Source organism: Tetrahymena thermophila, assembly GCF_000189635.1.
Source record: "Tetrahymena thermophila SB210 genomic scaffold scf_8254584, whole genome shotgun sequence".
In the NCBI taxonomy this organism is placed as follows: Eukaryota; Ciliophora; class Oligohymenophorea; order Hymenostomatida; family Tetrahymenidae; genus Tetrahymena; species Tetrahymena thermophila.
Genome location: NW_002476355.1, coordinates 164484 through 191754, shown reverse-complemented (window position 1 = coordinate 191754; position 27271 = coordinate 164484). Strand labels below are relative to the sequence as shown.

General features: G+C 22.6%; 8 protein-coding genes across 8 annotated transcripts; 1 reads left to right on the top strand and 7 right to left on the bottom strand. All coding sequences in view use genetic code 6, as the record gives it.

The window, feature by feature from the left end:
* Positions 1–1335: 1335 nt before the first annotated feature.
* Positions 1336–1737, bottom strand: TTHERM_000628349 (transmembrane protein, putative; the record flags this gene model as incomplete). The annotated part of the gene is made up of 1 exon (XM_012798468.1): positions 1336–1737. The coding sequence occupies one exon, from the start codon at positions 1735–1737 to the stop codon at positions 1336–1338; it is 402 nt and encodes a 133-aa protein (XP_012653922.1).
* Positions 1738–1841: 104 nt separating this feature from the next.
* Positions 1842–2870, bottom strand: TTHERM_000628348 (hypothetical protein; the record flags this gene model as incomplete). The annotated part of the gene is made up of 3 exons (XM_012798467.1): positions 1842–2031; positions 2713–2813; positions 2868–2870. 3 exons carry the CDS (start codon positions 2868–2870, stop codon positions 1842–1844), a joined length of 294 nt encoding a protein of 97 aa, XP_012653921.1.
* A 2951-nt stretch (positions 2871–5821) lies between these two features.
* On the bottom strand, positions 5822–6790 carry TTHERM_000628347 (hypothetical protein; the record flags this gene model as incomplete). The annotated part of the gene is made up of 1 exon (XM_012798466.1): positions 5822–6790. One exon carries the CDS (start codon positions 6788–6790, stop codon positions 5822–5824), a length of 969 nt encoding a protein of 322 aa, XP_012653920.1.
* A 3386-nt stretch (positions 6791–10176) lies between these two features.
* Positions 10177–11139, top strand: TTHERM_00628390 (transmembrane protein, putative; the record flags this gene model as incomplete). The annotated part of the gene is made up of 1 exon (XM_001019525.3): positions 10177–11139. The coding sequence occupies one exon, from the start codon at positions 10177–10179 to the stop codon at positions 11137–11139; it is 963 nt and encodes a 320-aa protein (XP_001019525.1).
* Positions 11140–13253: 2114 nt separating this feature from the next.
* Positions 13254–13708, bottom strand: TTHERM_000628389 (hypothetical protein; the record flags this gene model as incomplete). The annotated part of the gene is made up of 3 exons (XM_012798465.1): positions 13254–13393; positions 13453–13525; positions 13586–13708. 3 exons carry the CDS (start codon positions 13706–13708, stop codon positions 13254–13256), a joined length of 336 nt encoding a protein of 111 aa, XP_012653919.1.
* A 630-nt stretch (positions 13709–14338) lies between these two features.
* On the bottom strand, positions 14339–15139 carry TTHERM_00628400 (hypothetical protein; the record flags this gene model as incomplete). The annotated part of the gene is made up of 2 exons (XM_001019526.4): positions 14339–14386; positions 14444–15139. 2 exons carry the CDS (start codon positions 15137–15139, stop codon positions 14339–14341), a joined length of 744 nt encoding a protein of 247 aa, XP_001019526.4.
* Positions 15140–16226: 1087 nt separating this feature from the next.
* Positions 16227–22333, bottom strand: TTHERM_00628410 (WD domain, G-beta repeat protein; the record flags this gene model as incomplete). Its single annotated transcript, XM_001019527.2, has 11 exons — positions 16227–16994; positions 17056–17996; positions 18060–18193; positions 18244–18718; positions 18781–19534; positions 19735–20444; positions 20500–20617; positions 20673–21026; positions 21252–21429; positions 21586–21809; positions 21944–22333. The coding sequence occupies 11 exons, from the start codon at positions 22331–22333 to the stop codon at positions 16227–16229; spliced, it is 5046 nt and encodes a 1681-aa protein (XP_001019527.2).
* A 1734-nt stretch (positions 22334–24067) lies between these two features.
* On the bottom strand, positions 24068–26181 carry TTHERM_00628420 (pescadillo amine-terminal protein; the record flags this gene model as incomplete). Its single annotated transcript, XM_001019528.1, has 3 exons — positions 24068–24770; positions 24888–25640; positions 25832–26181. 3 exons carry the CDS (start codon positions 26179–26181, stop codon positions 24068–24070), a joined length of 1806 nt encoding a protein of 601 aa, XP_001019528.1.
* Between the last annotated feature and the right edge of the window lie 1090 nt (positions 26182–27271).

Here is a 27271-nt window from a genome sequence, read left to right as displayed (position 1 = left end):
TATTTTACTTAAAATTATTTGTATTTGAATATTTTTTATTTATTTTAGCATTTTTGTTAAATTTCTTTTTTTAGATAAATTTCATTAAAAAATTTGATAAACACCATATTAAAAGGTATTTATATGAAATTATTTTTAATTTTATTATAATGAGTATGATTAAATCAACAAAATTATTTTATAGCATAAGAAAATTATTGAATTAAAAGAATCGTTTACTTTTAAGAGATTTTTTCATAAGAATGAAATTTAGTAATTAAAACAGTCCATCGGAAAAGATCAAAATAAATAAATAAATAAAGATATATTTTGAGAAATATCTTTTAATAATTTTTTTTTCTGATTGCTAAAAAAATATCACTAAACACCCAAATCAATGGCAATTAATGTTTTTGAAATATTTTCTTATTAATATATCTTTTATAAAAAAAAAATCTATTGCTATTGTTTACAACCATTCTTAATTAAATAAATAGTGAGTGAGTGCTTTTGAAAAATACAAAAAGTTGCATTTATAAAATCATTGCTTCAAGAATAAATTAATTAATTAATTAACAAGATTAAGTATTTTTATTTTTTCAAATGTTGAGTAAGCAAGATGATTTGAGAAAAAAAATATCTCTTAAAAATATTGGGCAATCCCTTTATTTATGTAATCTAAACAATTAAATAATTTTTAATAAGACACTTAATTAATTCCAAAAAAAGTAATCATCTAATTTAATTTTTTTGTAGATGTAAGTTAGTGTAAATAGATGATTAAAATTCATTATATCAAAAATAAATGCTGCCACTAGAATCAATATTTTGTGAGTTAATAAAATGAAATGGAAAATTTATCTGATTGAAAATAAAAAATAATAAGATTAATTAAATTTATTATAATTTATATTTTATAAAATCAATTTATATTTAAATATTTTTTATTTTTAGCACATCTTTATATAAAAGACCAAACAAACAAAGTCCTGTAATTATCATACAACATAATCAAAAACTCTTATGAAAATAATTAGAGGTACTTAATAATCTATAAATCTCTTTAGAACATGTATTTGATATCATAAGTAACCTAAAATAAAAGTCTATTAATTAGATTACAATAGTAAAATAATAAATATTTTTCGATTTTTATCTTGACTCTCACATAATAAATTTTACTTAACTTACAAATTTTCTAAACTTGTTTCTAAAGTTAATCTTTCTTAAAATATATATATATAGGTTTTTGTCAAACGAAAAATTGTTTTAAAGAATTTCTCATTTTAGAAAATTAGACCTGATAATAAATTGATTAAATTTTTAAAAGATATAATTATTTTTATTGAAAAAATGTCACCAATAAAAGAAAACTCTTATCATGATTATTGAATGAATGAAAAAAGGGGAAGATAAAAAAATTTAATAAAATACCTTTTTTGAAAATTTGAGTTTGGTTAATGAGAAACAAAATATAAACATTAGAAGCTGCAAAAGCATGGAAATTTAAACAACTAAAAATTACAATTTTTTTTGTGTTTTTTAAAGAAGGAATTTTATTATAATTAAAAAAAAAAGCTGAGAATTAATGATGATGTAAATTTGGTTTAAATTATTAGGTTTATAACCATATAAATAGAAGTTGCAACTAACCTTTTCACTTCTTTGAGAGGTTTGATACTATTTTTGTTTGCGATTTAAAATCATCTAGAGTTATTCTATAAGTGTAAAAATCAATTATAAATTATAATATATCATTATTGATCTCGCAAAAAGCGAAAATGACCCAGTTCTTAACAGAAAAGAAATTACTTATTACCATAATATTAAATATATAATAATATTAAGTTTTTTCTAATATATCAAACTACATCAATGAAGTTGTGCTTGCAAAATGTAGTATTTGTGATTGAAATCATCAATTTATCACAAAAGTATCCAATAATTGATTATTTATCCACTGCTATTATTAAAACTAAACTATAACTATTAAATTTTATGATCTACATATTTTAATATTTAATTCCCATACTATCTAATATCAATTACCTACTAATAAATAAATTATTTAATTTATATGGAGGATCACATTTAATAATAGGAAACTAAATAAATCATTTTCAAAAGTAGTTGTTTATGAATAAATATTATAAATTTATATATTTTTTATTATCCCATTTATATTTTATTAAATTCTATCACAAAATATTGCAAAAATTTAAAAAAAAATAAACTCATAAATGTATTCAAAGAAAAAACCAAAATGTTTTTGGAAATTTAAAGGCAGAAGATTAGATATCAATAATGCTTTTTACTCAATTCTTATAGGTTAAATTGATTGGCCTTTGCATTTTTCCTGCAAAATTTTTAAAAATTGTAAAATATAATAAACAAACCCATCTAGCGTATTTCAATAATTAAAAATAGTGCTTATTTTAGGAAAGACTATTTAAATAGAAAATAAATAAGCGCATTTCAATAAATTAATCAATAATAAGTAAATAAGCTGTTATGATACTTTTCAAAAATTTTTCTATGAAATCAAATATAAGATTCTAACTAAAATATCAAATGTTTCTATGCTTTTTTTTCTAAAGATGTCTTTTAGCCTTTTTATTATTTCTTTTATTCTTTTTTTAAGTTGACTATTTTTGAATACTTTATCTTTATTTTTTTTTATTAAGAATTTAATGGGATTAAAAGTTAAGCTTTTAAATAGTTTTCACTTTTTACCATTTTGAGTGCCTGTCCTTACTTTTGTTTTGAATTTCGTAAAAGAGTAATTTACATATATTCAGTCTCATAAGACGCATTAAAAATCCTTGCTTTAGGTTCTAGATATTTTTTACATGAAAATAGACAAATTAAACAATATTCAAATATTTTACCATTCAATTTATTCTTTTTTATACTTTGTATTTTACATTTTATTCAAGAAATAATTTTATTTGTGAGTTGTTTGTGCCTTTTTTATAAAAAAAATTTCTACTTTATAAGTTAATTTGTTAGATAGGTCAGCTAAATTTCTGTATGAAAAAGACAATAAGTTGAGCATACTTTTAGCTTTTATTTTTTTTTGCTAAATTGTATTCTAAAAGCATTAAAGGTAGACTTGTTTTATGATAAATAAAAATAAACCATATATTTTTGAAAACCTCGCTTAAAATTCTTAATTACTACATTTTTATACACTTTCTTTCTAATTCTCATCTAACATATAAGTAAAATTTGATTTTTTTAGGACTAAATTTTCTAACCAGGGTAGAGGAAATCCTACTTAAAGTTTTATGAAATGCAGCACAAATTAGGAGTTTTTAGTGCTTTAAAAATTTAAAGTTGAGAGGTTTGGTCTAATTGTTATGAAATTGCTAAGTGAATCGCATGTTAGATGAAATTTCAGACTGATAGTCTGAGTTTGAGTGATGAAATTTAATACATATTAAGTGAATAAGAAATATTATGCAATATTTTAGTTGAATTTAACTCAAATTATGACGACCAATTTAATACAAGACAAACGTAAGCTATTAATATAATAAAATATTCTTATTAATTTTATCAATGGTTAATAGAAAGCTTTTTTAAATATTATAAGCTTTTACTTATTATAATTCTAAAACCCCTTCATTAAAGAATCTTATATTACTCTAACTGCATGAAAGCTTAAACGGTAAAACAAATTTTCATTCCGTCCTTTAAATGTCATTTATAATCTAAAAAACAGTCTTTAGTATTTGTGTTATTTTTTGTTGTTAAACCATTTGCTTAAATTGATAACCTGTCATGGTATTATTTTAATCCATAAAATAATTGGTTCTACAAATTATTTTGAATATTCAACTACAATGTTGTAAGCAGCAAACAAATAAATATGAACATATCAAAGCAAAAATTTAAAAAAAGAATCAGTAACATAAAATTTTCATCTCCAAAGATAAACTTTCTTGTTTAGAATTAACTAACTGATACCAACAATTTTTTTATGTTTTTTTAAGTAAAAATTTCTTCAAAAATCTACTTCATAGCTTTATAGCAATTTGAGAGGATTTTTTTATAAAATGCTTGATTAGCAGTATTAAAGCACAAACAAAAATAAAACAACCTAAAATTACGAAAGACCCAGCAACAATTTATTTTCATCAAAAGAATTAAGAATAGCTGGAATTGTAGGTGGGGAGATTTTTGACTATAATTAGGGGGCATTCTTAATAAAGCTGTCTCTTTTTATGATTTATTTGTTCATATTTTAACAGGCTAGCTCTTGAATTGAATAATTTCTAATTTATTGGCTAATGAGTGAATGAATGGATGGACGATTAAATTATAAATTAGTAACTAAAATAAAAGATTTGTAAATAAATTTCAAAATTATTAATTTATCTTATTAAAATAAAAAATCCCAACAAAAAATACAAATTAGTATTTTACTCATCTTTCCCAACAATTAATTACAAAGAAAGATAAAATAATAGTAGAAGAGTTTCAGTAATTATTATTTGTAATTAAATATAAAAGGCTATCTCTCTCTTATCTAATTATACTTAATTGGTCTTTCAATAGTAGGAGTTGAGATTTGCTGATTTTTTATCAAATTTGTTTATCTAGAAAATCAATCAAAGGTTTACTTATATTTGTTAGTAATAAGACAAAAAGAGTTAAATTGTATTTATTTTTAACCCTTTTTTCATTTTATGATTTAAATTGCATATAATAAATGGATTGATTCCCCAACAAATAAATAAATAGACAATGTAATTAATATACAAAATAAAATTAAAATCTTACTTTATTTAGTTTACTATGAATTTCTTTATTATTTCCTACTAAATTATTAATTTACAATGAAATTTTTAATCAATGATGCTAAAAAGCCATACAAATAAAAAGAATTTTTAATTTACAGATGATTTATTTACCAGACAGATCATAAAATTATAAAAAAGCTATGAAAGCGAGAATTAATTAATTTGATCAAGTTATCTAATTTATTATTTGAATTCTATGTTTCATAAATCTTGATTAATTTGTGGTTGTTCTGACCATTCTGTTTAGCCTTACAAATAAATTGAAATTTATTTTTTTAGAGATGCCAATACTATGCATTCTAATATCTATATTTTTATTAAATTTAGAGACAAGCCACATTTACAAATGTATCAAATTTATTTATTTATTTATCTACATAACAAGTGTTTTAAATGGCTTGTTTAATAATCAACTAGCAGATAAAATGTATAAGGACTGATGACGTTTGCATAATGAATATAGATGTGAGATCGATGCATACAGGAAGGAGGAGCATTGGCTGTTAAGTATAATTAAGAATATGCATAAAAAAATTGTAAAATCAAGACGAATTATCAAATTTATGTGACGTGTTGTGAATCTTCAATTAAATCCTAGAGATTTCCATACAAACTACTTCAATTTTGATTAATAATCTATAAAAAAGTCGATTGCGTAATTAGTTGCGAAAGTGACGATCTAGGCCACAAATTAAATTTTGACATGAAGAAAATAAATTGAAATTAAGTTACTTCTAAATATTATGAGCTAGCTATAAATCCAAGCACAGGCTGTAAATTACAAAAAGAATAATTAATAAAATTTTAAATAATAAAATAACAAACTAGACAAAAAAATAACAAATAGCTTTAAAAGGTACTTAACATATTAAAATGGGAATTTATCTAAACTCACCCTAATACAAAATAACAACTGCAATTCTCTTCATAATCAGCATTACCTTCTGCTCTGCTATGGTTGGTATTGTTGCTACTTTTTGGTTGTAGAGATATAATACTTGTAATGACCTCAATTTAGGTAATTGCTAACAAAAAACTCACGACTACTTGTTCGACGGCTATCGTAACATTACCAATAAATTCTTTGTTGACTGCTTCACTCTAATTATCAACCTTATTTCTATCGGTATAGTCAGTCTTGCCTACTAAAAAGTCCCCAAAACAATATAGCATGGTTTAGTTTTGATCCTCTTAGCTCTCTCTGTTTGGAGTTTGGCCTGCACAATCAAGTCTATTGACGAAGAAGACAAGCTTGACTAATAAGTTACCTAATAACAAACTGCTGTTTAAATCTAATTATTAACCGGAGAAGCTGCTGTTACTTCTGCCAATTCATCTGTAACTATGTACTAAGGTGTTTTAAGTTAGCTTAATGATGCAGTAACCTTATTTTAAACAATTGGAGTATTATAACAAAAAGTAACTACATAAACAGCTACTCCTACTGAAACTGCCACCTTAACAGCCTTACTAGCAAAAGCTGCTTAATTAAAAACCTAATATCCTATGTTTACTTCTTTAACAGCTATCTAGGGTGCACAAGCTTAAGTATAAGGTGCTATAAGCTAATTCAATAGCGCCATATAAAGTGGTTAATAAGCATTCCCAGTAGCCCTTTCCGCTATTAGTAGCTTATAAAAATTACACGATAAATACCAAAATTACAGAAATTCTTGTATGGCTTTGGTTTTAATAAACTTCGTTTCCATCTTTTTGATCTTTATGTTTAATATCTTCTCCTTCCCCACTGAATCTAACAGAGTTGAGATTGCTAAGCTCGAATAAGTTGTTACCACAAACGGACTTGAAAACGTTGCTTTCAAAAAGGCTCCCTCCAGCAACATTGAAATGAATGCTTAGAATGTCATGTGAGAAAGTGTAACTAAACTAACTAAACAATTTGTTAACCTAATTATAATATGCAGTTTGATACATTCACTTTACCTTAATTGAAACAGCTATTAAAAAAATAAACTAATTGCTGTTGAAATAAGTTAATCTCTCATTTATATTATAAACTATACTATTATTATTATTATTATCAAGAAAATATCTCACCTTAAATGACCTAATAAATGTTCTTATTTACTTTCATTCAATTTGTATTATAAATTTACAGCCTTATTTGCGTTTTTTCTAAATTCTACTCACGATAACCAATCAATTAATAAATAAATACATTTTCAAATAATATTAAAACTGTTGTTTAAAGTTTAGATCATTCATTTTTATATTTCTTTCAATCAATTATTTCATTTGATCTCTCAATTTTTTTGATTGAAAAGAGTAAATTAATTTATAAAAGAATTAAAATGAAAAAAATAAAAAATATCTTAAGTAATCTTAATATTTATACGCCGAGTAAGCTTATTTACAATTTTCTTCACTCTTAACAAGTAAAATGTCTATAAATTATTATAATTCTACATTTAAAATGTTTTATTTAATTATAAAATCACATATTTAAATTGATTTGAAATTATTGTTGTTAATAAATTATAAAGTGACAAAAACACATAAAAACTATGTAAATAAATTTCTAGTAAATATGAAAAAATTTTTGTTTTAAATTGCGTAATTTTTGTTCATTTATAAAAAGAGGGAAAAGATATTAAATAATTTGTTATGAGAAAATCAACTAGTTAATTAATATTTCAAAATACAAATAGATAAAAATTTTAATTACTTTCACTAGCTTAAATATATTTTTTTGTTTTTCTAATTTTAAATTTTATAATTTATAAAAATTTATTTTTGAAGTCTAAATCGAAGGACGTTTTTACAAAATGCTAAAAAAATAATAAATGAAAAAACCTTTTTTAAGTCTTTTGTAAAAAATACAAAAGTTGAAGATTATGAAATATTTTGAATATTTAAACTTATATTTATAAGAATAATATAATAAATTAATATAAATCTATATAAAATTTAAATTTGTTATAAATTATTAAATCATTAAAAACTTAAAAAAATCTATATGAAGCTAACTTATGCGTTAAATTTTAATTTAAATGATAGATCTATCAAAAAAGGGATGAGTAATATATAGCTAACTCAACTTATTTACACAAAAATTCTGTTTTTAATTTTATCTTTAGCGTAGTTTTTAACATTTAACTTATTTTCCTTAAAGAAAAACCTTTTTAAGCCTCAACTAACAGCTTCAGTTGGATATTTTGAAATTGCTTTTAAGTTAAGACATAATCGATCGATCTATCTAACTATTTTTCTCGATTTATATACTAATTATGTTACAACATAATTAATTGAAATCATAGTTCAATTTATTTTTACTTAAGAAATCATAATCTTCTCAAACGTTTTAAAAATAAGCGAATTTATTTTATATAAATAATTATTTTGGTTTGATTTATTAAATAATTTAAAATGCTCATATGAATTTTCTTAAAACTTTTCATCAAAATTTTTTTGGCGAATAATTATTTTTCTTTGGCCAAAAATAAAGAAATTTTCTATAAAATTAATGGTATTTGCTATTACAAACAAAAATCAACTATAACTAGAAATAAATATTCTTTCAAATTTAAATCACCATTTCATTAATAAAGGAGAAGTCTTTTTAGTTTACTTTGTTTTGTAGAACGTAGGCAAATAAAGAAACAAATTAATTTATAAACGTCTCTAATCTTAAGAAATCTAGATTAGATGTGTGATTGATAGACATTAACTTACTGAGATATTAATAATCAACAAATTAATTTAATTTACCTATTATTTGAGTTAATATAATTTAAATTCTTTTGTGTAACATTAAATTCAATGTTTTTTGGGGAAATTCATTCATTAATTTATTTATTTGTGTATTTTTTTACTTAACAAAATTTACTTGAATAGTTTAAGATATTTGATAAATTATATGTAATAAAATGGCTATAAAAATATTTGCTATGAAACTAGTTGCTTTTTACACCAATTAGTACTATTGAAATTGCTAAATAAAATTAAGCAAGGTTGAAAAGTATCAATATTGCATTATAAAATGATAATATTATAAAATAATGATTATAATATTTAATCTGATGCAATCAATGGCCCTTCTACGTGACGAAATTCAACTTTGCGTAGTTACAATCTAAAATTCGTAGAATGAATAGTATTTTCGACAGATCCTAATTTTAAAACAAACCCACATATTTCTCTGCTGCATTTAAAGCTTAAAAAATCCTTTTTCCCAATCTGCAAAAAGAATTTTAAATATTAAACGCTTTATTTTGTATTTACATGAACTGCTTACTTTTTGGTAAATTCTTGAAAGACAATTTTATCCTTTCATTTCAATATCTACAAGCTAAAAATAAACAAATGTTCTTTCTGCTTATTACTTTTTGATTGATTGATAATTTTTCTCACTAATTCCGAGGTTTAACCTGTAGGAAATAATTATTTCATTTATCGCTTAACAAGGGATGACCTATTATTAGTTTTTCAATCTAAGTGAGCTTTAATATAATTTGGTGGTGTTTCTTATAGAATTGAGACTATTGATTAATAGTCACTCAAGAATTATTACATTTAATTAGAAAGATAATTTGATAAAAAATTAGTTGAATTTATCCCAATAATCTTAATTAAATTGAATTTAGCTTATAAGAAATTCTAAATGAAAATTGGTCACTCATTCACTCACTCATTCAATCAAACGTAATTATCATGAAAATTATATTAAAGAAAATATAATTATAAAATTCCTCTTAAATCCAACATATTTAATCTGTAATCTAATTTCAATCAAAATGTTTTCTTCTCATTCCAATTAATTTTTATCTTTGATTTAAAAAAAAGAGTAGTAATTCGTTCTTTTCTTTTTTTCTAAATGAAATCGTGTGAAATGGTCAATCCTTATTAAATTACGTACAAAACTAGTCTAGAAGCAAATTAGTAGATTTATAACTTAAGCAAATTCTTTCATAGTAAATTTTATGAGGATAAAAATAGAGATAAAATCAAAATAATTACATTTAATTTACAAAATTTGTATCAGAATTATTATTTCGTCATAGGTAATCGTCAGAGAATGTGAAATATAAATAGTACTCAGATAATTAATTTAATGGAAAAAAATTAATCCCCACTATTAAAGATAATCGCCTCATAGCGATTTAATTGACATATGATTAATTAGAACGATTTCAAAAAAAATTGATATCAAATTTATTTATAAACATTCAAGCCCATTGATTATAGTCTAGTCATTTGTTACTAATTTATCACATAATTAACCAACTCATTCTTAATTACTTATTGATCAATTTACTAACATTCTACTAGATCCTTGTCTTTAAAAATTTTAATTGAATTTCATCTGAACTTATAATTTAAATTAAATTTATTAAAAGTAATAAAAATAGAAAAACAAACAAACAATTAAGAAATGGCAAATTACAGACCTGTAGAAATAGCTTTCTTAGTACTCTTGCTTGCTTTCACAGCTGCAAATATCGGTACTGAAGGAAGATACTTAATGAAGAGATTAGAAGTTTGCAACAACCTCAATTTAGATAACTGTACTTAATAAAAAAGCACCTATCTCTTTGGTACCTTCAGAAATTTGACTATGAAGGTCTTTGTTGATTGCATCAACCTCGGTTTCATCATAGCTTCTTTCTTTGCAGTCATTTTTGTCAAAAAGGAATACGCTCCTAATGTTTCTCGTGGATTATTCGTAATCGTTCTCGCCCTCTCTTTAATGAGCTTAGGATGCGGTATTTAATCTATTGACTAAGAAGATACTTATAACGAATAAACTTTTGGCCCCAAACTAGACTTATATTGCTCTGCAGAAGCTTAATATCAAAACAGTACTGCTCTTTATTAAGCCAAACGTGATTAATATAATTAGGCTTTATAAATCCCAGCCAATAAATAATATATAAAAGCCTTTTAATCAGGTGATAAAGCCATGTATATTGGAGCAAGAGGTTATATAGATTTTGCAGCTAACTATACTTAGTTTGCAGATTAAACCACATTATAATAATCTTAAAGGCTTGTTGCTCTTATTGACGGAGAAGCTTTATTAAAATAAGCTAAGGACTAATTAGATGCTGCTTAACCTCAAGTTGAACTTGCTAAAAGAGCCTGTCCTGAAATCACTGATTTCAAAAACATATATTAAAGATACAGAGATTCAGTAGTTGCATTAGTTATAATTAACTTCGTATGGGCTTATAGCATACTCTTACATGCCATCTTCAGATGGAATATTGAATAAGATGATAATAGAGTTAAGATTACTGGTACTGCCACTGATCTTAAACTTTAAGAATATAAGTCAAATGATCTCTTAAAGGTTCCTAACACAGATATTGAAATGAACGCTTAAAATGCCATGTGATTAATAAATAATTGTTTTATATTTCATTCTTTAAAATACTTTAACTTAAATAATTAAATGAGTTTTCTTTTGTAATATATTGCTAATTTATTATCAGCTTCATTTATATTTTATTTTGTATTTTTGAATTAAAATATTCTCACATTCATCAATTAATAAATAAATACTCTCTTACTAAATAATTAGATATACATTTATTATTATAAATACTTGATTTAAATTAATATTTTATGGTTATTTAAAAAAAAAACCTTAGTAATTAATATCAAATTTCTACAATTTAAAAAGCATGTTTTTTAAGAATAAAATCGAATTTCCAATTATTAAAAATGGAAACAATTATTCCTTTAAATCTTAGAGTTTATAAAATCAAATAACTTAAGAGCAATAATCCAAAGTAATTGAAAATTTCTTGAAATTTATTTTCTCTTTTGATTAAAAAACTGCTGAAGTTGTTAAGACCAAAGAAATTCAAAATGTATCTTGGAATTTTTTTATGCCTAATTTCAAAACTAAAATATTCTGCATATTTTTCAAATAATATGAAAGTATTTACAATTTTTACTTCTTGAATTGTTAAAAAATTTTTATTTCAAAAATAATAAAATTTATTTCGTTATATTTTATAGAATGTGCACATGCAGGTTTACATCTTTGGTTTTCGAAATAAATAACTAAATAGAATATTTTAATTAGTTTATAGATTACTCATAAAATATAACAAACAGGCATTGAAATGAGATCAATAAAAGATATGCAATTTTAATTTGAGAAATAAAAATTATTCTTAAAATATATTTTTTTATTAACCAATAAAGCAAGTATTTTGTATATCTGTCCTTTAAAGTACAATTTTTAAATTTCTCTTTGTTTTAGTTAATCATAAAGCCAGCATATTTAATCTGAATTAATTATCTTACTTTAAATTTTTCATTTAATTATGTTGAATCTAAATAATCATTTATATGAAATATTTATTACTTTAAATCTTCATTTATAAAAACCTCTCTCCTTTTCTCTTTTTAAAATAAATGGTTGAGATGTCTATAATTAATATATCTGGCTTTAATATAAAATTTCTGAATTCAAAATGAGAATTTGAAGTAGGACATTTAAAAAAAGTTATATAAAATAAGAAAAACTAAAAATAAATAAATAAATAAATAAATAAATAAATAAATAAATAAATAATGTAAAAGAGAGTATAATTTATTTTTAAAAAATACTAAAATACAAATACAAATATTACAAAATTAATATTATATTCTGGTATCTCTAAAAATCCAAGTTATTCCGTTTTATAGTTTATTATTTGGTCTATTTTATAGTTTGTTTTATTATTTTATAAATATTATTTTTAAAAGGTTCTTAAATATTACCAGAATTGGGCATGTTCTATTTATTAGTTAATATGCAACCAATATTTATATAGTTCTTGAGCCTTGATTGATAAATAAAATATTAAGCTGATGATACTAGAAATAATAATAATTTTACTCCAAGATATTTTTCCTAAAGTTAGAATTAGTTTGTTGAAGTAGAAAAGCACATAACTAAAAAAGGAAATTACGCTCTAATTATAAAAATATTAATAATATATTTCAAGGTTAAGAATGAATAGATAATTAATATTACGAACTATTTTTTAGTAAGAGTATTTATGTCTGAATGATTAATTGGCAAAAAAGATATTTACATACTTTTTTTTTAATTAATTTGAATAACTTTACAACCTATGTAAACTAAAATTTTTAATAATTACTGCCTAGTTTTATAGTATTTGCATAGATTTATTGAGCTTTGTGGACATCAAATAAAATTAAACTTACAATCTTTAGTTTACAAACAACAAATTTCTCAATTTTAAATTTTCAATCTCAAATCTATTTATTTTACGTACTTTAAAAAAATTAATATAAAACTAATTGATAAAAATTATAAAATAAATTACTTCCTGTTTTGTGTTTAGCAAATATTTTTAGTTTTATTTTTTAAAAATTAATTGCTAATATAATTTACTCCCTGTTGATTTCAAACAAATCAGAATAAAAACATTGAATGAATCAGTTCAAATAATAATTTAATTACGTCCTTTTTTATAAAAAATAAATAAGTCATATGATTGATTATAAAATTATTTGGATGCATGCATATATTTTAATTAATTAATAAAAATAATTATATTACGATCTATTTTAGAGATATAACCAGATTGTCTTGTAATTGAAATTTCCTTCAAACAAAATTTTACATACTAGTTTTAATAAAAATACTATTGAAAAACTAGACTTATTAATTAAAGTGAAATCTTACATACTATTTCATCAGATTAATTATTAAAAACACTAAATAAATAAATATTCATCAGCCAAAATAAATTTACTCCCTATTTAAATTAATTGATTATTTATTATAAAAATAATTTTAAATATTGTAATTATTTTACTCTCTATTTTGATATTGAATGCCAGCCAAAAATATTTTTACAATATATTTCTAATGCATTTAATTAATTAATTACGTGCTTTTTTATTTTAATTTGCAAAAAATTAAACTAAATTTTTGCCATGAACTTTTTATATTAATCTTACGTACTATTTATTTATTAAATAAATATTTTAATATTTATTATTCATTTTTAAAACATAAGTTATTTAATTATTACGTACTAAGATGGTAAAAAAATAATTTTAATTCTCTTCAAGATTTGCTTAAATGCTTGTTAATTTTTAGAAGATCTCGTTTGATTGTTTGTTTTTGAAACGATTTCATCTAAATGATTAACTAACTAAGATTGTTCTAAAAATGTCAAAACTTATTACGTCCTATTTAATATTTTTTCTCAATTAATTTAATTGATTCCTGATAAAAATCCTATATTTACGTACTGTTTTAAATTATTTTATTAAGTTATTTTTAAGTTATTTAAATAAGATTTTACTTGCTGATTTGATTTATTATTATAATTTATATTAAATTAAATAGTTTTGTCTTTTGAATAAAACTTACGATCTTTTTATTATCAAGAATAACAAAATCAATCAATCATTTTCTTTCCCAAATTATTAATAAATTTACTCTCTAAATTAAAAAAAAATATTTTATGTCAAATTTTAGTTTATTTAGAAATAATTGTTTTACGATTTTTTCCTATTAAATTGGTGAATTAATGTTAGTTAATTAATTAGCTAAGAATTTTTCAATTTATTAAATGCGAAATCTCTAAGAAACTTACAAATGAATTAAACTATTTGTTAATTTTAATAATTATTTTTAAAGCATCAAAGTTATTTATCTATCTTACGGAGATATTCAGGTTGAGTTGCTTGATATGTTGATTAACCTTTTCGATTGCCTATGACTTGAGTGCATCCTTTGTCAACTGCTACTGTTATTATGTCTACTAAGAGGATTGTTATAAAATTTATAATATATTGTTGACTCTAGTTTAAGTTTGAGCAACTTCATGCACAATATTTGTTTGCTTTAAATCCTTCAACACTAATGTGTTATCCTCAAACTAGGCGAAACCTTTTAATTATTGTAAATTTTGAATAATTTATTGATAACTTGAAGAACTTTAAATTTGTAAATTCTGATGGATTGTTTTGGCCTATGCAGAGGGATTTGAGACTTACTCTTTGATGGTTAACAAATTGCTTTTTACCCCTTATAATCTGCTAACAATATCATCAATTGTATTAACTGAATCATTTATTTAGCTAACAAGATTTAAAATGTCTTCGCTTTTTCCTTCCTTTTCTATTTAGTTTTGTCTATCTATCATGCCTTCAATCTATAGAAGAAATTCGTCTAGACTGATTTGCTTCACGTTATCCTTCTTTTCATGGATCTTTTGATGATCATGAATATCTTTATGACATTACTCGCAAATCAATGTCATAAACTTCTCCTCACAAGATTAACTTATGCAAACATGCAATTGAGGAATCATACGCTTACATTATAAGCATTGCTTTCTAAAATCTCTGTCTCCCATTTTTTTAAATATAGAAATTGTAATATTTTTTTCTGTTGTTATTTTGTGCTAATCCGCTTGAAATTGTTTCTAAAGAAAGAAGATAATTGAAACTTTTTTAAGATTTCCTAACAATTAATTATTAATTATATCAAACTAATAAAAAGTTTATAATCAACCAAAATCTCATCATCAATTGAGAGTTACTTCCTTTGTTTCATTTTTGTAAAATAAAAAGGAAAATTTAATAGAAAATAACAATGAAAATTGATTTTATTTAATTTTTGATTGAAATATATTTTAAATAAATGTAAAAAAGCTCATCATTAATTTACATTTTATAAGTTATGAAAGCTATTAATTAGCTTATTAGTTTTAATTATTTTTTTAATTAACTCTTAACAAAGCAAATAAATGTAAAAAAAAAAATTAGTACAACAATATTCATAAATAAAGATTTATTATATGATAAAATATAACAAAAAACCTTCATCGTTAATAAAAAATTAAATACAAAAAATAATTTGAATAAACAGTTTTTAAAGTTGATAGATAAATTTACATAAAATTCATTAGATAAGTAATATTACAGTTTATTCAAAAACTAATTTAAATTAATAGATAAATTTGCTTTGTTATTTATTGAATTGCTATTTTAAATATTCAATAAAAAAATAATAAATACTTCTCTTTTATCTTAAAAGTTGTTAAAAATAAATTATATTTAATATCTATAATTGACGACCTGTTTTCATATTATCAAAAATGATCAAATGAGCTAATTTTTGTTTATTATATTTTAAATAGAGATTAAAAACAAACAGCAGCTGCAAAATGGTTTTAATAAATCATCTTAAAATTAATTTTAATTTATTAAATTTTTTGAATTTATCACTTAGGACAACCAATTTTTTTGAATAGTTTAAGATCATAATAATAATTATTATTTATTTAATACAAAAAATAAAATAATTTTTGCAATTTTGAAAAATAAATAAAATTAGTTTGTTAAAATACAAATAAATGCTTTTTAAATTAAAATAAATAATTTATAATGCTGTATATGCATTGATAAATAAGTAGTTATCAATTCAGATATTAATTAAAATCACTTTTTTGGGACTATTGAAGGTAAACTTTATCTGCTTTTATTCAGCTTGTTAAACTAAAAGCTGCTATAATTTTCAGATATTCCTTAATTTGGTTAACTTGGGTATAGAGTATTGTTATTTTATTATTTTTTATGGGTTGATGGTTTATCGATGTGGAAAGACCCCTGGAAATTAAAACTCTTTAGCTCATTTAACGAAGTTGAAACATTATTTCCTAAATTTGCTTTTGTAAAAAGATTGTTAATTATATTATTTTTTTTAGCTAAACTTCTTTGTGATGACTACTAAGAAAAAGGATTTTCCTCAGTCTTTTTTATCATTTCATAGTCTAATGACGATTTTGTATTTTAAGGTCTATCGTTATTTGTTGTACAGAGAACGTAACTATAATTATTTTAGTTTCCTATTTTTTTAGACTTCATAAGCTTTGAATTAATTCCATTTAGTATTTAATGCAATTTATTAGTTGAAGCTGAAACAATTTAAGAAGCACTTCCGTTAGAATTTATTGATTATCCTTGAGTGCTTAAATTACTATTTCCAATTAGTTATTTTTCCTATGCATATTTATAAAAATCTTAACTTTTTTTATTTTTCAAGTCTGAATTCTGCCCAAATGAACTCTTATTATTGTGGGGATATGCAGTTTATGCTCCTAATAAATTTTGATCATAATCTTCGCTTCCACTTGAATTAAAAGCGTGCTGAAATTTAGCTACTGTTTAAGGAAAAGCATCAACTCTTATTTTCGTTTCCTAATCTTCCTAAATATTTTCAATTTTTTAAGTTAAAAATATAATTTTTAATAATAATTTTTTTATTTACTGGAAAAATAAAGATATTTTTCTTTTAAACAACTTATGGAGAATTTGTATATTTATGCAAAATATTGTCGAAGTTAGTGGGTTCTTTCACAATAGGTGACAATGCTTGTACAACCACATTTTACCCAAATTTATTAGGCTAGTTATTAATATTATTTATACTATTACTTGGATTATTATTATTATTATTTTAAATTTATGTTTTTTATTGATTTTCTGTTTGAAGCATTAATGATTGCTTTCTTTTGTTAGCATCATACTTCATTTACAGCTATGCCTGAGTCTGGCTATTTTTGTATAAAAAACTCATTCTTTTTTGAGTATTTAAATTAAGTACTGATGGTATTTTTTGTTCAGCATTAGAATTTTCTGTTAGAAGTGATGGTCGCGAAGTGTGGTTCATTTGATTTTATTAAGAACTCTAAGTATTTTATCTTTTACCGCTTTAAGGGACTTGAAGTTTTGCACTGCTTTAGAGCTACACACTGACTCCTGAATTCTAAGTTTTCAACTGTTTATTTGCTTTCTTTATAGCATTATATTCGTAAAATTCTATTTTATTTTGGAGGTTTTAAGTAAATCGGGAATAGTCTTCTTCAAAATGAAAGCCTTGCTTTATAACTTAAGATCTGAAGTTAGGATCTAAAAAATTAGCTATTGTTTCTCTCTCATCGCTTTTAACGTGAAAATCAAGTACTTTTTTTATTTTTTCCCTTTCTTCTTCCTCTTTTGTCAGCTTAGGCTTCTTCCAAATTTGTTATGCTATCGCTACTCTTTTATTTATTTCTAAACGCTTCAAAGAAGGTCCAAGTAACTCACTTTTGTAAAAATTCTTAATTTCTTCATATTTTATATCTTTTGGGCTATAGTATTCAGACAAAAGCATTTTCTTTTCATCTTATTACTTTTCTAATTCATATTCTTATTCTATCGTTACTCCATCTTGTAAATAGAATTTCAGTCAAAATAGAATACAAAAAAAATAGTAATTAATTAATTAATTACCTTTTTCTTAATTATTTTAGTCAAACATGTTAGTCATTCTCCTCTTTCTACCTTAAATACCCATGAGCTTCTTTAGAAAATTGAGTATTTTCGTTTAGTTCTGCTCTTTTCGAGATAAATCAGAGCTATATTTTCTTTAAATTAAAAATTTTACATTAATTTTAATTGTTAATATTTTTCATACTTGTTTAGTAGATCAATAATTCTTAGCGCAAACAAAACTTTTTTCTAAGATTTTTTGTTGTGATCACATTTGTAATCCCATTAAATTGGAAGAGGATGATTGATATTCAGAGAGCAAAGCTAATTTAAAGTTTAAGTTTCCCAAACCTTTACATAATAATCTTAACCTGAAGTCATTATAGCATTTTTATCACCATTTAAAAAAGCTATTGAAGTTATAACATCTTTGTGGGCTTAAATATTCTTAAAAATAAATCTATTAATAAAATATGAAATATGCTGATCACTGCTTAAAATTTTCTAGGTTTTTTAAAATTAATCTGTTAACTATGTCTGTTCAGAGAATCTATTAGGTGGATTACTTAACCTTTTGTAAGATGCTTTGAAATCTTCGTTGCTATTTCTGTGAGGATTGTAATTCATTCTGGTATTAGAATGAGGCTAATACTGTAAATTATCATAATACTTAAACATTTCTACAGATAAAAAAATAATTTCAGAATATATTTTAAAACTGAATGAATATTTATTTATTTACTTTCTAAATCAAATGCTATCAAATGTCCCTTAGTATTTGCACAATATATTTTAGCAACAACTAATTCGTTTTACTCATTGAATTAAAAATCTGGCAGAATTTTTGTTATTGAAACTTATTACTCTTTCTCTAATGTTTCGTTTTTAACAATTTTTTTATAATTTTTATTATCGGCATTTTATGTTCTCGTAGACGCCTCACCACTAGAAGGATGCTCTATGCTATTGATTTGATCAAGTTAAAGACTCACTCTTTGTTATGTTTCATTTGGATTAAATATATCAGTTAATACAGTGTTATTATTAACCTAAGCTATTGATTAATTTAACCTTTTGGAAGTATTGTGATAAGATTACTCATTTTTAATTTGGAATGAAGTTGGATTTAAGAATTGATTTTCATCATCAGCCTATTTGGTAATGAACAAATCGTTTTCATTTATATTTAAATTCTTGTCAATCTGATCAAATATGTATTCAGAAACCTCAATGTTTATGACTCCAAGCAAATCAAATTTAACTTTATTTTCTTTTTTTTGAAAATGTATGAAATATATTTTATTTTCACTTGTAGCAACAATCAATATAGGGTATCCTTAAATAACACTCAGAGCAGTAGGTTCAGTTTTCTTTTTAAATTCTATATAGTTAAGCAATCTCCCATATTCATAGTCGTATATACATATCTATTCCAAATTTTAAGTAGCTGAAAATATTACATTATGATAAACAGAAACTTCAAGTAAACTGATTCCCTAAATTAAAAATAATTAAACAATTTATCAAATTCTTAAATTTTCTTCAATCATTCAAACTTATTTCAAAGAAATTTTTGTCATTTCTCATTAAATCCATATAAAAATTTAAATCGATTAATTGTATTTCGTTTATTTTATGCTAAAAAATGGATTTTTAATTTAATTATTTTATATAAAAAAATTAATTTATTTATTACTTTTTCATTGTGAACATTTTCTATTTTTCTTTTCAACTCAACAGTTTCTTCACTTAGCTATTGGATTTTTATGGTTGAATCCCATCCACCTGATATAAGTAATTTGTTTACATAATCTATTTTAAGTTATGTTACTTCGTTTGTGTGATTATTCAAAAATTTTATTCTTTCTCCATTTTGCTAATAGCTATGCAAACTTAGTTATCCTTTTTAATTGCCTAATAAAAACTTCTATCCTTGAAACACTTATTTAAAAACAGTGATTTCATCTTAAGAGTTATCCATCAAACCATTTATTGTAAACTTACAAATTCCATTATTCATATCATAAAATTAAATGTTTTTTCTAGTGCAAACAATCAATTCGTCTCTAATTGTATTGTTTTCAACTTTAAAAGCAAAAAGATTCTCAACTTAATTAAAGGATTTTATGATTTCTTCTTTTTCATCGAAATTGACTATATTTATCCTGCTTCCAATTAAGGCAACCATGCCCTCTGAATACATATCTAAAATCAGCTAAATATTCATTTTTTTAGTTGTATTATTTGATAAAGCAAAACTATTACTGCACTCATAAGACTGAATGCAAGATTAATTTCTAATATCCCACAATCTAACAACACCCAAATCATCTGCAGATATCACCATAGGTGTACTTTCAATCACTTAAATGCAACTTATCATTGAGTTGTGTCCCCTCAATTTACCTATATTTAATTAAATTGAGCCATAAATATTTATATTATTAAGATCAATCAATACCTATAAGTGTGGAATCAAGATATTCATCATCTATTGTATAAAGTTAAATATTATTCTCGTAGCCAGCAGTAAGCAAAACTTAAAACGAGTTAGAAAAAGCAATCGAATGCACTCCTACCTTTTTAATTGATATAATTATATTTGTTATACAAGACACAAAAAATTAATTTTACCTATCCGACATCAATTTGAAAAAGCAATAATTATTTATAAAAATCCCATATTGTAACTTATTTATCTATCGAACCAACAGCACAATATCCAATTTAAGGCAATTCAAGAACCTAGAAAATTGCTCCTTAAATCAAAGAAGTAGAAAGCTAAAAATTAGTTCTCTCCTCTCCAATATCCCAGCAATAAAGCATATTTTTAGAGTCTGTTGTAATCCACATATCATGCTTTTCTAAATACCATATATTATTTTAATAATCTTAGGTATATCCATGTACTGAAAAGTTCTTTTCGAATTCAAAGTCATCAATTGCATCCCAAAAGCTAATAGTAAAATTCTTTAACACAGCACCAATCTTTAAATTTAAAATACAAATAACTAAATAAATACATTTTCTAATATAGAATAAAATTCAAAAACTTTAGTTTTTATCTACTTTAAAAAAATTGAACAAAAGACTTAAAATTAATCTGAGCATATATATGCTTTATCTATGTTATAAGATAGTAATTTAAATATAGCTTTAATTGAACTATCTGGATATATTTTTCTGTTAAATGATAGTGAATAAATGCATTACTCTTTGTTATCTCTCTGACCAAGCAAGACCAAATATGATTATATCTAACTTTGAGTCATCTTCCTTATTTTTTAAGTTTATATGCTTAACTAAGTTACAATTTAGATCATAAATTGCTATTTTATCATCAAGAGAATCTAGTGTTATTACTTTCTTAATCTCCTTTGCAAAAACACCACTTTTTTGATCATTTAATATATATGAATTAATTAATAAAATAATTAGAAATTTAATTAATAAATGGAAACTATCATTTTAATTTAAGAATATATTTAAAATTATTTTAATAATTTTGTGAAGAATATATATTTTTTAAAAGTGAATTATATAATACTGATTTATAGACTGCTTATTGTGGAAAGTAGAATCAGTCTTAAACTTGCCTTTATGAAGTCTTTTTAGTGAATTATGTAGATTATTTTCATAAACTAAAGGAGGTCTAAAATCTATTTTTTTTGCTTTATCGTGATTTCCCTCAACGAGCTCTGTAAATCTTCTTTCTGGAGGATATTTTCTTGTTTTTATTTTATATTCATCTTCGAACTGAATGGCTACTCTCTATAATTATAATTATAAATTTCAAAGGATTTTACATATTTTATACAAAATAAAGCTTGATAAATGATAACATAAATCTACGATTCAAAATTTGCTTAAATGAATAAATTAAAAATATTTAGTTAGTTAATTACATCACATATCGAAGTAGTTATATCTGAAAATTTTACTTCTTGAGCCATATTTAAATTCTCGCAAATACTTTTAAAAAGCTCTATTAATCCTAAAGTAAGAAAAATTGTTTCCTCTTCATTGTGAGGAATCAAACTTAAGAAAGTATAAATAAATTATAATATATCCATAGTTTTATGACCTGAATCAACAAATTTTTTTTCTAACTCTTGCAAGTAATCTTTACCCATTACACTTATGATATAATCAGAATTCATTTTTGTAAATAAATTAACGTTTGATCTATCTTTATAATCCATTATTTTTTATACTAATTCTTATAGAGAAAATTCAAAACCTTCAAGTAAGAGCTTATTCTCAGCTTCATTTATTCCTAATTTATGATTATTCATAGCCTTTTTTTCTAAATAAAAAGTAATTATTTTAAATTAAGTTATTTTTCCCTTGAATTCGCTGTAATAGATTTCTTTTTAGGAATATCTTTCCAAAATTTAAGAATAACTAATTTATTTTTTAAAGACTAGGATTTATAAAAATAGTAACAAAAATTATGTTTTTGATAAATCAAGATAATTAATTAGTTAATAGAACTAAATCAATTGATTGTTCTTTCTCAAATTATAAATGTTTTGTTAATTAGAAAGTTATATTTGCATTAAATTAAAAATAACAAACAATTTTATTAATTGATGAATAATTTACTAACTTTATAAAATACTTCAAGAATAATTATATTAATTCCTTATTTAATAAACAAATATGCATTTATTTATCTAGCAAAATAAAAGCTAACAAAAAAGAATTGAACTGGCTCAATAAATTGCTAATAAATATAATTTATTTTTGGATTTTCAGATTGAATTTTGAAAAATTATAATTATTTTTAAATAATTAATTTCATAAATATATAATTAAACAGTAATTTATTTACTTTAATAATTAATTATATAAATTTGATTAAATAACTTAAATATTTAAATTAAATAAGTTAAACATTTTTATTAATAATAATTATCATTTACAGTGAGTTGAAAATTACAAACACAATATTTATTAATAAATAATTCACAAACTCTATCAAATATTTTAAGAATTCTTACTTAAAAAGTAATTAACAAACAAATAAATTCTCTCTAAAAATTACAAAAAAAATTATTAAATTTATAAAAAATACTTTGAAGAATGAATATTATTTTTATTTAAACAATTAATTTCTTAAAAATTTAATAAATAATTTAAGAAATTTTAGTTAAATAAATAAAATATTTAAATCTACAAAGTTTAATATTTTATAAATTTATTTATTATTTACATTAAATTAGAAATTTTAGACAAATATATTTATAAATAAATAATTCGCTAACTCTATTAAATATTTCTTGAATGCTTATATTATATCCTAATGAAGAAGGCAAAGAAAATGTAGCAAATAATCGAATTAATTATATTTATAAAATGACTTTTTACAATTAAAATAATATTTAAATATTTATTTTTGTTTTAAACAACCAATTAATTTCATCAAAATAAAAAGAAATATTAAAAATAATTATATTTAATATTGATTATAATAAATCTATTTAAGTAAATAAATCAATGAGTTAGAAATAGCTAAATTAAACTTTTAATAAATTCCTTTAATAATTAAAAATGAGTTGGTTTTAAAAATATTATAAGCAAACTAAATTTAATTTTTTAAAAATCCTTCAATCATTTTTCATATTTACTAAAATAAATAAATAAATAAATAAAGGATTTTAATGAATTATTTCTAGTATTTAAAAAATTCTAACAAATACTTTTAAAAAAATAAAATGTTGAATTGTATTTTTTTTAATAAATTTACAAAAGGGACATTTTGAATAATTGAATCAAGCATTTTTAAAAGATAATTAATAATACAAATATACATTTAAAGCAAACACGGAAACACATTTATTTATTGATTGATTTTTCCTTTAGTTTTTATCTTATTAAAGGAACATCTCTTTTAAAAACGATTGATTGATGGTATTTTAAGTTACTAAATTGATTTTATAATTGTTTGAGTAAATAAATTGATTGATTGATTTTTTTTTCTTGGATTTATTGTTAATTTAACCAAAATTTTTTATAAGTCAGAGATTTCAGTTTTTCTTGGCCTTATTTTTAAGTTTGGCAGCCTTCTTTTGTAATTCCTTTACTTTTTATAACTTATCTTGCTTAGATTTTTATATCAATTCGTACATTTTTTTATTCTTTCTTGTCATAAGAGCCTTAGCTAATTCCTTTTATTCTTTTGTTTCTTTTATTTACTTTTTAGCCTTCTTTTATTATTCTTTTTCATGATCATATTCATTTTCTGATTCTTCAACATCTTACTTTTTAATGTCTTCAACGTCACTTTCTTCATCATAGTTAATTTCTTCTTCTTCGTCTTCTTCGTCATCATCATCTTCTTCTAATTCTTCTTCACCGTCAACTTCTTCTTCTTCTTCATCATCATCTTCTTCTTCCTCATCAATATCTTCTTCTTCATCTTCTTCAACATTTTCTTCAGCTTCGATTTCTTCTTCATCTTCGTCTTCATTTTCCTCTTCAACTTATTCTTCTTCTTCATCTTCGTCTTCAGATATTTCAACATCTTCTTCATCTTCTTCATTTAATTCGGCCTCAACACCCTTAAGTAAATCTAATTGTTTTTGTCTTTCAGGCTTGTATTCAGTTTCGTTGTATTCAACGAAAGGAGATAAATGAGGAGGTAAACTCTTACCAGGAGCATATTCACCAACAGGTAAAAGAATTCCAGAATTAATGCTATCATAAATCCATTAGGGTTGAATATATTCTCTATTTTTATTAAATTTTAATTAATTTAAATCTATTTATAAGTAAGTAAGTAATTAAGTAGAAGAAAGAATCTTTTTTATTCACAAAATTTGTTTAATAAATTTATTTATTTTTTACCTATTTTTAATAATTTAGAGAGTCTTAGGATCTCTATCAGTAACAAAGTGAGTGATGGAAGGGTCATTCCATTAGACTTCAGAGTCGTCACCAGCCCAGTGAACTTTACCAGAGAAAGCGAGGACTATAAATTCGATTGAAAGTCTGGGAACTTCTGAAGAGAGGTAGAAAACACAGTTCTTAAATAAAGAAGAGGTGCTGTTGTCATTAGTCATTTTTTAAATTTATTAGTCTTTTTTAAACTTGTCATCAATAGCGTATTTTTCGTTTTCTTCTTCAGCATTTTCAATAGTTTATTGGCTATCCTTGTGCTTGAGAACAAAGGAAGAATAAGAGAAGTAACTCTAATCTTCAATAGATTTGTTTATTTCTAATGGGTACTTGACGTTGATAGAATTAAAGAGCTTGAAGTTAACGAACTTGATTAAAGTTTCATAGAATTCCAAGAAAGTTAACATAACTTTATAGTCAACTTCAGCAGGTAATTCGGCAGGGAGTTAGAAAGGAGCGATCCAGGTGATCTTTTGTCCTTCAATTTCAGCTTGGTAGTAGATACCTTTAATTGAAATAAAGACCTTTCTTAAACTCTTGCTCTTAATAACGAAGAGATTGAATTCTCTCATAAGCTTAATGCACTTGGTGATGCTGTCTCTAGGAACACCGAGAGCCTTATGGGCAGGGAAACTTGCGAATAAATTAACTAAGCACAAAGGATCATCTAAATCTCTTAAGGCATCTATGAAAGTAGGATATCTATGTTTTTAATTAATAATTTATCATTTTTAAATGAAATTAACAAAAAAATTAGCATTTTTTATCTTAATTGTTTGGTGAACATTTATATCATCTTGCATTGACATAAAAATGATATAAACTCACAAACACTTTGCTGATTTTGCAATCACTCTGATTTATTAATTTTAAATTGAGGAAAGTAGGATTACCTTTCTTTAACAAGATGATTCAAGGAGTAAGTGGGCTTTTATTTCTAAAGTAATCTAAGTCTAGTCTTATCACCCTTAGCCTTGAGTTTCATGACCTTTTTCATGTGAGTTTTCAATTCTCTGAACTTGTTAAGAATCTTTTCATGCATCAAGTAGTTGATATCCTTCAAATGGTAGTAGGTCTTGTTTTACTTTTACAACTTTTTGGGAGGTTCTCTGGGATAAACACCCTTCAAGATGCATAATCTTCTGAAGTCCTTCAAACTAACCTATAACTTCTTGATAGCTTTAGCTCTGGATATATACTTGGTGGCCTCGCCCCTAGTATTTTTCATAACTTTCTTGACCATCTTTGCTTGTTCAAAAACTAGTAATTAATGAATATATTTCTAATAATATAAATAGAAAAATTTTTATCTTATTAGTTAATTGTATTAATATCGTTTGCTTCTTGCTTGTTTGAAATTGTATCTTAATTAAATTAAGTAGAGAGATAAACAAAAAATAAATTAATAAAGAAACAAACTAGCAAAATAACAAAGAAAGAGCCTTGTTATTTGTTAAATATTGATCAAAAGTGAATTCAATAAACTCTTTCTAATTGAATGATTTTCTTTTAATTTGTTCCATTTATTTTATCTTATCTTAATTTGCTCTATATGTATTTCATTTATTTCTTAATTTTAACCCAATTTTACAAGTAGAAAATTTATAGATTGATAGATAGAATGACTGACAGCGAGCGACCAATCTATTAATAATAAAAATATTATTTTCATTCATTTCATCTTTTAAAAAATAATTATTTATTTATTTCTACCATCAAAGGTAGTATTTAAGCTCAAAACTATCGTTATTCTTACTTTTATTTCCAAATTGATAAAATAAAATATAATTAATTTTTAATTTTATTTAAAAAAAAATATTTCATTGTTTAAAATTGATAAATCAATTAATAATTTTATTTAATTCAAAAATATTTTCTCAGAAAAAATTTTTATTTTCAAAGATTAATTTTTAAGCTTTATATTCTTCATGAAAATAAAAAAATTTATTATTTAATTATCAAATTAAAAAAGAGCTGAAGAATTTAAACTCTTAAAAGTATTAACAAAATATAAATTGAAATAAAATGATTCGCTGGAATACAATAATCACATTATTTAAAATTATTTTACTATTTTCAATCTTTGTTTTAAAAATAAACTTAATTATTTATTTATTTTTTTAAGAATAAAAAGCATTTTTAGGCTTAAATAGAACTATAAATGATTATAAGATAGAATTTGTATGGTATATATTCTAAAATATTAGTACATATCTTAATATATTAGAATAAATTTTTACAATTTTTAAAGAAATTTTAATTTTTAGGAGATATAAATTGAGGATTTATTATACATACAATAAGGCAAAGAAAGAATGTTAAATTTATTATAT